Below are 10,955 nucleotides of genomic sequence, written 5' to 3' on the forward strand. Positions count from 1 at the left end.
TCACTCCCTGAAAATTGAAGGGAAGGGGAGGGAATCACAGGTAAATAAACAACTTCCATTGTTAAACAAATGCCATTAGGAAGATGATACCGCTGCCCATTCAGCATACCAGTTAGATAAACATTGCCATTATCATACGTTTTTTATTGTTATTATCGCATCGCCACTAACGACAAACACTCCCAATTGACACTGACTCGGAAATGACGTCACAAAATCATTTTCTCCGTAACTGTTCTGCAACATCGACTGCTTAATGGAACTCTACAGGACATTGGCCTAGGATACATACGATGGAGAGCATGCTACAAATTTGCATTCTCCTATCCATGGTGATTTTGTCCTTTGGTAAGTTGTTTATATACATTCTTGAATTTTATGTTTTAGCAATTGTTTTATCAATTTCGTACATTGCTCACCTCTGTACAATATATTTACGATTTTAATCTCGTTGACGATTCTCTTCATGACATTCATCTGTAACGGCTCAATAACCGACTCATACTGATTTATATGGCGGTTGTGGTTGACCTAGAAGTCAAAATTTAAAAATAATTCCTGGGAAGTAAAAAACTTGTAAAAAAACTTGAGACAGTTTGTGAACTTATTAGTCAAAACATTACGGAAACCTAACACTCAAACGATATACAATGTAGGTACTACTCCTGGTAGGATAGTTTTGTTTTTAGATATTTGGAGCGGATCTCCATCGACAGGTAATGGTATTTCTAATTCCTGCATTCATTTTATTTATACGTATCTTATAATTGAATTCTCTCATTGTTTATGTATATATGTCACATTGGTAAAATAATAGCTGTCTCCTGCCTACTGGGCTAGAGCGAAAACAATGGCAGGCGCATTCGGTAGAGCGTCAGGCTAGTAAACCAAATATATCAGATTCGATTCCTAGTGGAGCGATGAACGCATATAGTGTCATACATACAAATATTTCAATTACTACTCAAGTTGGAATCACTGCAACTACCAAATGTAACCTGTTCATTTGCCGATGAATTTGACCGGGTTAGCATTGCCTGGGCGTAGGATTTTGCGAAGGGGGATAACTAAATTGACATGTTTAAACAAAGAAGATACAACTTGATGAAAAATTACATTTTTTTTTGAAGCTACACTAGAAATTGATCAAACAACCAAAAACGATCAACCAGCAAAATATTATCAGCTTACGGTTTCTAAAACAACGTAGATCCATGTGGTCCCGTCTTGCAGTCGAACAGCCAAATGCCATATATAATTGTTTTCATCATTTCAAGTCACGTCTGGTTTTCTGTCACTTACAGCTAGTAGAAAGATGGCTGCCGTAGACTCGCAGCTGAGGTTGCGCACCGCGTCTAGACATCATTCTCCCTCGATGACTCGTCAGAAAATTTAAAATCTTTTTGAAATATGGTTTTGTGTTTTTGTTTTTACATAATTTGGTTGTATAAAACCATCATTATAAGCTTTAAAGTCAACGGGGCGTTTTATGATAGTCAAATTAGTTTACCGTAGCGATTTAAATGTAAAAGTATGTACGGAATTTGAAAAGAACGCATTTTGTTGGCTCAGGACAATTTCTGACAAACTGTAAAAAGGAGAAGCAGTGTTCTCGATTTTAACAAAGTAAGAAAGAAAAATAGGAGAGCTGCTTTGCAAAGAAAAAATAAATAAAGCAATGATATGTATCAACCTCCGTCGATGCCAGGAGATGAGGAGACGCCCACGCAGCCCTTCCAACAAAGCTAATACAATGTAACGTTATTATAGTAAACTATAAAAGTAAATGGAGCAAACTTATAGCAATTTCGTAAATAGTGAGAATATTACAACTTCAGTATTGAATGTGATATCTAAAGATAGCATTACAAAGCGTTCGGAGGTTTCGTGATTTTGTTTATATCCATGTTTAATTGAGTAGATGTTATTCATTTATCTAGAATTGAGACTGCAATAAAACATCGATCAATACAAAAAAATAAAATAAAAAATCCAATGAATTTTATTGTATACCAAATACTAGTTTGTTGTATCTAGTGCGATATATCTAGTATAAACTACACGCATTATTCAGTGTTTAAGTAAGAAGTGACGTAAAAGAACAACTAACAAAGCGATGACGGCATACACAAAAAGTATATGTTCATAAACCTAGGAAAAGTATATACACATATGCATACTGCCGCGAAGAGAAAAACAACAGGTTACTAGGCCTTTGGCATTAATTTATCACCATAGAGCGTCTTGTCAGAAGTTTGAGGGAGACCAGGAGCGTTCCCGACCGGCCGAGATCTGGACGTTAACATCTGACCTGACGTCCTGACGTTTAGATAGGACCATTCACTTGCGCGTTTGCGAAGTATGCGTTATTAAGGGGGCTGAAGTTTGGTAGTGGATTAGTTTTGGTTTGGGGAGTCAATGCTCATGATGTAAACTCACCTTTAATTGTATTGCGGGGCAAGTTAACGGCTGTAAATTCGCCAATACTGATGTGTCTGTAGATCTCAGTTTATAGACTAGTTGACCCAAATACACGAATTTCTAAATTATATTTTTTGTTTATATTTGATATTGTATTCACGTTCCAAATAACCAATCTTATTCATTTTTAATTGTTTATTAATTAATGCGGGACTACGGCCAAGAACTTCAATGAACAATCATTTTTTTCCAGTCACAACTTTACTAAATAATAAATAAGATCTGAAAGGAACATGTAACTTGTGGAATTTTCTCTAATGAGATAAAATTATAATAAACTATGTTAGACGTCGTATAACTGGAGCGAAAAGATGTAACTAAGTCAGACTATGAGTATACCCCTAACGGTATATATCTTACCAAGTGAGTTACATAGACGCTTGTAGTTCAAGGTGGTCATGTCCCACAAAAATTATATTCAAAACGAAACAAGAACACTGACAGGTCTTCAATGGTCCGCCATGTGATTGACCAAATATATCCCCAATTTTCTCTGAGAAATGTTAAGCAATCATATTAAGTTATGAAGTATTGGTAATATAGAGGTTCCCCTACGAGTGATAGTTGGTTATCATGTTTATCTAACCCGAGTTAGTTAATTTTCATATTGAATAAAGACACGAGGTTTGAAAAATTAACTAACGAGAGTTATACAAACATGAGAACCTACCATCACAAGTTTGGGGTCTATATCTGGAAGGCCATGTTTCCATTGAAAACTTCCGATCGAGGATGACGTCGCAAAGCAATGTTACGTGACGTCATAACTAATAAGTGGCCAACAATTTGAAGTTAAGGGTTTCGATTCCTAGTTTATTCCATTAGCTTTGTATTCATTAGAACACTGTTTATGATATATTTTGTTAATTTAACATATAATATTAACAAAAACCCTGAATGGTATGGTTTTATTTGATAACATAAAACCTTTCAGCAGGATGTGGTCCTTGTGAATACGACCTGGTGACCGGACCCTTCGGTGTGTCCGACGAGGCAATCACAGCGTCATCTACTCACAGTCACTGCCCTTTAGTAAAAGCCAGATTCAGCAGTTCCGGTAGTTGGTGTCCTCTTAATACTGGTGGTGGACACTATTTACAGGTAAGATTGGACGTTATTTACAGATAACACTGGACACTATTTACAGGTTATACAGGAAACTATTTACAGGTTATACTTGACACTATTTTCAGGTTATACTGGACGTTATTTACAGGTAATACTGGACGTTATTTACAGATAACACTGGCCACTATTTACAGATTATACTGGACGTTATTTACAGGTAACACTGGACGCTATTTACAGGTAATACTGGACACTATTTACAGGTAATACTGGACACTATTTAGAGGTTATACTGGACACAATTTACAGGTAATACTGGACGTCATTTGCAGGTAATTCAAGGCACTATTTACAGGTAATACTAGGCACTATTAACAGGTAATACTGGACTCTGTTTACATAATATACTCACTCGTTTAACACCAATAGGTGGATTCAGAAAGCCATGCAATGGAAATATTGACAAAACATCATATGATTGGTTTTTTTGTCATGTATTAATGTCTCATCAGCGGTTAAAAAGGTGAAATGAAAAAGTCCGAGTCAAAAGTGTTCAAAAAACATATAAAGCAGTGCAGAAATCAGGGAAAATATCTGTTAACGCCCCTCTAGCATAAAAAGAGCGACATTTGGTTAAAACTAATAATATAGTTTGAAACTAGCATTTCATGGAAACTGCGGCAAAATCAACTCCCACTACAATACTACGGCCATTTTGGTTGTGTGAAACATCGTTTATTGTAAACAGTGTATTCTACTATCCTACAATGGGCGGATTGGTCGAGTGGTTAACACTTCGGCCTTCCACGCAGGCTGCCGGGGTTCGATCCCCAAAGTCGTCGCACGTATGGAATATCAGAGAAAGTGTTTTTCTCCTACCCAAACAACTCCAACAACCCGAGCGGAGTATACAATGTTGATGTTGCGGTATCTGTGATGTAGCATTCAAGTGAGGTGGCACTATAAAAGATGTCGTTGGAAGCACGGTCCCACTACAAACAGCACACAATACATATCCAGCACACATGCAGTCATACACACATAGGGAGATATTAGCCAGGTGGCACAGGACTAGTAGTTTGCACCCGATAAGGCAGCTCCTGCGAATTTCTCAAAAATTGTATATATTAATTGTACATCTAAGTACTGTTAAGCGCTTTAGATTGCCTTATGTTAGCTAGATAGGGCGCTATATCAAATGTTGTATAGTATGTTGTATATTAATAATATGTTGTCTTCTTTTCCAAAACACAGATTGAGTTCCGATATGTCTCATTACTGAAGGCAATACAGACTAAGGGACGGGGAAGCTATAATCAGTGGGTAACGTTGTACAGTGTCAATATCAGTATGGACGGACACACATGGACGTCCTTATACAACGCTTCAAGCGACGTAAAGGTAACAATGTTCTTTAAAAGTCTTGCGCAGCTACGCAAATTTAAAGATGGTTGAATAATCTGGTACTTATATGATAAGGATATTTTTTATGGAATAATATGATCTTGTATTGAAATACCTCCCTTGAGAAGATATAATAGACATTGAATAATTAAAGAGACTAGTGACGGTATAGAACATTGACAACCAGTGATGGCTATGATAGATAGAACGATATTTTAGAATGCGAAGATATGCAATCTTTCTGTTGTAATTTGATAATGCTATTTAACAAATCCCGAGCAGAGTCATTCAAACGCTTGATCCCCAGTGCTTCGTAAAAAGTTTAGTTTGCCTGAAAAAGGTTGTCAGGGGAGACACCGCCAAACCAAAATGGTACGAAAAGAAAATGATTCTGCAGGAAGTATTTAATGAGTCTCCTCCTCCTACGCTAACGTACCCTGAGAAACAACAGGATTTTCTTCTCAAAATCTAGAGGATTTTTTGTCAGTTATTCCAGGAGTTACTCTCATAGCTTAAGGCTTATCATGCAAACTTTTCCGTTGACTTTGCTGATTCTATATCAAATATAAAATCACGTGTTCAATTTCGGGAAAATTACCTTGATTGGAAAATTTCCCTGGCAACGAGATGGAGGTTGTCCCACGTGTCTGACGACAGCCTCCTTTATATGCAAAAATGGCAGTTTAACTGCAAAAAAACTTGTATTATCGAAAATGCGTGTATTCGGAAGAATGGGAGATCACGTTTCACGTGGATAAATGAAACCAAATTCAGCTTTCCGACGGTCCAAGCATTTTTTGCGAACCAACTAGAAGAAGAAGTTACAACATTTCGGATCGTTATAGTTTTTCTCCATTCATACAACTTTGTTAGCGCTTCAATTGACAATACCTCAGTTTTGGCTTTGAGCGTTCGCTCAAGCAAGGGAGACTATTGATCTTTTTCGCTGACGGGCAAACCAAAAGACTTTAAAATGTTCACTTATTCAGCTTTAAATGGGTAGCGGTAAGGACAAGTTAACCCGTTGTCAGTAAATCGCAACCAGATGATATACTGAACTGGGTGCCTTCGACATTTGATTTCATTGCGGTGGGCACTGTGATTAGGGCATCAGATCCGCGTTATCGCAAAAAGGGAAATACACTAAAATATTGGATCCAGCACACATGCAAACGTTGTAAATACGGAAGCATGTTCTTAATTGACCGTATATGTTAATAGGATGCTGAACTCTAGAAATCAAACTTCATCTTATTCAGTAAAACGTTGTTTTGTCTGCCAGGAGTTGGCCTGCTTATTGTACAGCATTAATGTAATCTCAACAACTGGTTAACACTTATCAGTATAATATTGATCGGGCATACGATTATTCTTGGTGCCTACGCTCTGTCTGAGGAGGCAAACATACCAAGATACCGGCTAAGGAACACATACACACTTGATGCAGAGGTAAACACCCTTGGCCTGGCTATCATAGCGCTGAGTATGAGTGACGTTTGTTTCAATGTAATAGCCCCTTTCATCATTAATTGAATTATAAACAACATATATGCGTGTTTATTATGATGGTATATATAAAGATGGTGAGAAAATGTTGGGGAAAAAAATACGGAAGGATGGAACATTTTTTGTCGTAATTTTGTCCACAGACAATCAACAATAAACCAGGTGTTTGTTTAATCAATTGCAGTCCCTGATCTATCGACATCAACCACTAACATATGATATCAACATTCGGCAGATTAACAAACACTTTACCAAGTCACCCTAATTAGGTACAGCGGAATACTATAACCGTGTGTTTGACAGGTTTTAAGTAGATATACAAGTTAAATAGTAACTTTCTTGGCTGGCCTGCTAGCAAATTATAGTAATGGAAAGCTTCGTAACATTTAGAACGCGGTAGAATAAAGCGTTACCTTGGACTTACGTTATTAATAATATGTGATTATTTATCCTACCATTTTTAATTAAGGTATTTCCCGGGAACTTCGACAAGGATACAGTCATGACCAATGAGTTAGAAGGGAACGTCATCGCCAAGTTCATCCGGATTATATCCGTCTCCACACGTACCCGTGGATCGATGAAGTTGGAGGTACAGGGCTGTCCGTACACGGAAATAAACAGTATGTATTCTGTCTTCAGAGTTTACAGTATATAATAACTAATGTTTCGATTCTTTTTCAAGTTTCCGTTCATAAAAAATCTTACATCTTTTTTAGTTTAGTAAATACTTATACAAAGATACAGAATTAACATCTGGCATACGCAGATCAAATGCGATATATCGATTTTGGAAATAGTTAAAGTTCGTTAAATATGTGGTTTGTACAGATATATATTGCTTTTTTTGGTGATTTTGCAATGTAATTTGTCAAAACAGATTACAATTGTGATGAAATGGGTTGATCTATTTCTCACAACTATAACTTAGCTTACCGAAAAGCTTTTGTCCGACTACGCTGCGACTTGATCACTTCTGAAGTGATTGCACTTCAGAACTTGAATACGGCACGCTATTGGTCACATGACGCAGAGGTCATGTGAACATGTGACCGAGGAGTCACCTGTTTCAATAGTGCACCGTGGAGGATCAGCAGCGGGTGTCGATTACAATTACAATTGTTTTCTGTTTTTTTCTAAACTTGCCAGAAAGGTATTTTATTTGAATATAAGTCGCATTCACGAACACAGCAAAGTTGGTTGAGGTTTTGATTAGCTAGCATTTTTCCTGTTTTGCCAAAATATATTCCAAAATGTGAAAGAGATATCATTGCATGTTGACAATAAACTTTGATGTGTAAATTAAGAGAATGGGTCAAATTGGTTTCTATTTGTAGATGAGAATGGATTATTAAATTTGACCTATATTTGTATTTTGGGATATCATTTCAATATAATAAGAACTGAAGTGATGAAAATACAAAGAATGCATATAAAAAGCCTCAAGAAGTTGTGAGGCGTTGCTATTTATGGCAGTAAAATAAGTTTTATGTAAACTATCAACGTTTGAAAAGTTGAACCCATATCGAAATTAATATAAGCTAATGCTCCACTTTTATACACTGTATGTGTGTTAGTGTAATTAAGTACGCCATTGTGCTGTATGATACTGAAACCATTGATTCTATGTATACAGTATTGGGATGCCAAACAAACGGTTAAGATAAAAGAGAAAATGATATTCGTGTTGATTTTAATGTTACAATTGACATAAATAATTTACTTAATTGATACCTAATATGAGACGTAACTGAACAGGTACTTGCCATCGGTGGGAAGCCAAGCTTGGATCCACTAGTGACGTACTTCCTGTTCTCCTTGACGCAGACGCATCGAACCAAGGACTGTGTGGCTTAAAGTGTTTCAGACAACCGGAATGTGACAGCTTCCTGTTTGACGTCACTTCCGCTCGATGCAGATTACTAAAGGCGACTATGGATGGGTCACAAGTAACGGTCAACCTGGACGGGGTTTGGTATTTTGTGAAAATATAAATGCGAACGCTTTCTTTTTGACATCACATACTGCCTACTACAGTGGACTTATAGGTAATTGTCAACGTACATAACTACTTGGTGAATTTGTTATGACCTGTTGTTGGTAATGTTGCGGCTGTTTTTTGTCATGATATTTGAGGTTTGTTTGCGCATTTGTATAAAGTCTTACACCTGAGTAAAGTTGTTTACTTACAATGTGTTTAATGTGTCACCTAACACAAATTACACCGGTTAGGTGTAAAACCTGACTGTGGCTTACGGTGAGAAACCTCTCCGATTTCAATAGAGGCGAGGAAAAACAGAGAATTCGCTCTGTGAAGGACAATTTATATATAAACAACGATATGGATCAACCTCCTTCAATGATGTGAGGACACGCTCACTCGCGCGCCTCGAACAAAGCACTGAAAATAATCAATTAGGTTTATTAAACCATCAATTTTAGAAACGGCTACCTGTATTATTTGCTCTTTCTCTTCGTTATATTCCCTTAAATTTTAATCTGATATTTCCCCCTGGACGTGAAATCGTATGTCTTAAGGTAACAGCCCCAACTAACACGGAAGACCTGTCACAGTTGACTTTTGACAGACAATACTACAACACTCCGTTTCCAGAGATCCAGGTTGATGAATATAACTGGCACATTTTATAATCGAAATATTTGTTGTTTGGGATATTTGTTTTTCTTGTACGACATGAAGGTTATTTTTTTTGATGACTTTTGTGCCCTGATTCTCGGTTTTATACCCATGAAACAGATGAATACGTGCGCCATATGCATTTTGGTTACTATAGGGTAGCATGGTGTTTTCTTTGGATGCCTATTAGGCGGTTTGACCATATTTAGACATGCTCATAATTTTCTGCCTTAAGAAGTAAGTGACAGTCACGCCACTTTTGAACTTAAATCAGACGTAACTAATCCAGTTTTCAAGTTATTGCTCCTTTCAAATAAATCAAAGATAAGATATATGTATGTTTAATTGTCCCACTTTAAAGCCCTGAACCTAAATTGTTCTTGCAGCTTTTCACAAAGCAATATTTAAGTTATAACCCAAAGTGTGCGTAAAGATTTTATGAAAATCCATGAAGTCTTACCATACAACAACGAAAGTATGGACAGACGGACAAACAGAGTGATTTCTATATAGTGCACCCGCCTTTAGTGCAGCCTTAGCAAAATGCATATATAGGTACTATAATAGTTCCCAAAATGAATTATCAAATCGTTCCGATCGTCTTTTCCATAAACAAGCATTGGATCGTCAGAACATTGTTTGTAGTACCAAAGAAAAACAATTTACTAAAACTGCAATGTAGCGTTCAGATATGGGTATGTAACGTTAGTGCATTTACATTAAATAAAAATTAACAGGATAAGATATTTTACAACAGTTTTGATTAATAATATAACTTTTCCCTTCTTATACCTCTTCTTCTTAAAAATACTTTACTTACGTCACATCTCATGTATTACGCCGTTATGTGGCATTTTAGTCACATTTTAGACAGAGGGTGGCGAATTTGGGTGAATGGCGAACTTGCCTGCACTAACATTACATTAAAACATATGATGTACTTTTGAACTTGTGATATGCAGATTTGTAAATGTTTTCTGTCTAATTATTTTCAAATTTTCTAAATGTATGTGTGGCAACATTATTATTTGTTTAATTTTGTAAGTATGAAAACGATATAACTTTTTTTTTATTAAAACAGAAACAATGGTACAAATTATACATTGAATACAGTACCATCCTGGTCAAATAACAAGGAATATTTAACATCAATATTTTTCAATGCAAGCCAGCAAACTAGTAATAGTCTTCAACTATCTGATCGGAGGAAACACGATCCAAATAAAAACATGTCAGCGTCCGCGTCTCCAAGTGTTAGACCATGGGACAAAGTATCACATAATGAGGGGCATCTCTGAAAGTAACAGTGATAAAGCATAACTGACTGTTACATAAGTTGTGGTAATATTTCATCATCAGGATCACGGAATTAGCTAACTCCGTGTCAGGATCCGGACAACAAGTCAACTTTCCTTCACTCCACACCATTTTGGAATTGCCGCTCAACGGTTAGCGATCTGCGTTGTTTTGACGGGACTTTTTTTAAATAATTTAATTTTGACAATATATTTTAGCTTAGATTTTGAAGAATATAAACTTAAGTACCTATTCCAATAAAATCATTAATTCAAAGAATTTTAAAATGGTTTATACTTTTTGTACTTAGGACTATATTTTGTCAAGTAGGATTACATGCTAGCGGTAAAACTATCGGTAAAACTATCCAAATCAAGTATTGTTAGCTTGATGTGTCGCTTCGAATTACGGATAGGTTTTTGTTGATAAAATGTATTAAACAGAATATCTAACAGTATCTTCAGTAATACCAAATATTGTGAACCCGTGACAGAAATCAAAATATTAGCCACACTCGGAAATATGTGTCCTTTTCTTGAGAACGTTTTATAATGTTTACTGT

At 36.3% G+C, this 10,955-nt stretch overlaps 1 protein-coding gene across 2 annotated transcripts; it reads left to right on the forward strand.

Moving 5' to 3' along the window:
• Positions 1 to 252: 252 nt before the first annotated feature.
• Positions 253 to 8,852, forward strand: LOC110459705 (contactin-associated protein-like 2). Of its 2 annotated transcripts, none has more exons than XM_021512080.1 (5): positions 253 to 348; positions 3,416 to 3,582; positions 4,804 to 4,950; positions 6,929 to 7,082; positions 8,218 to 8,852. In XM_021512080.1, exons 1-5 carry the CDS (start codon positions 294 to 296, stop codon positions 8,451 to 8,453), a joined length of 759 nt encoding a protein of 252 aa, XP_021367755.1. In that variant the 5' UTR covers positions 253 to 293; the 3' UTR covers positions 8,454 to 8,852. The 2 variants fall into 2 exon arrangements, with proteins under 2 accessions (XP_021367755.1, XP_021367757.1); XM_021512082.1 differs by having other exon boundaries at positions 3,419 to 3,582.
• The last annotated feature ends 2,103 nt before the right edge of the window (positions 8,853 to 10,955 follow it).

Source organism: Mizuhopecten yessoensis, unplaced genomic scaffold, assembly GCF_002113885.1.
Source record: "Mizuhopecten yessoensis strain PY_sf001 unplaced genomic scaffold, ASM211388v2 scaffold10185, whole genome shotgun sequence".
Lineage (NCBI taxonomy): Eukaryota > Metazoa > Mollusca > Bivalvia > Pectinida > Pectinidae > Mizuhopecten > Mizuhopecten yessoensis.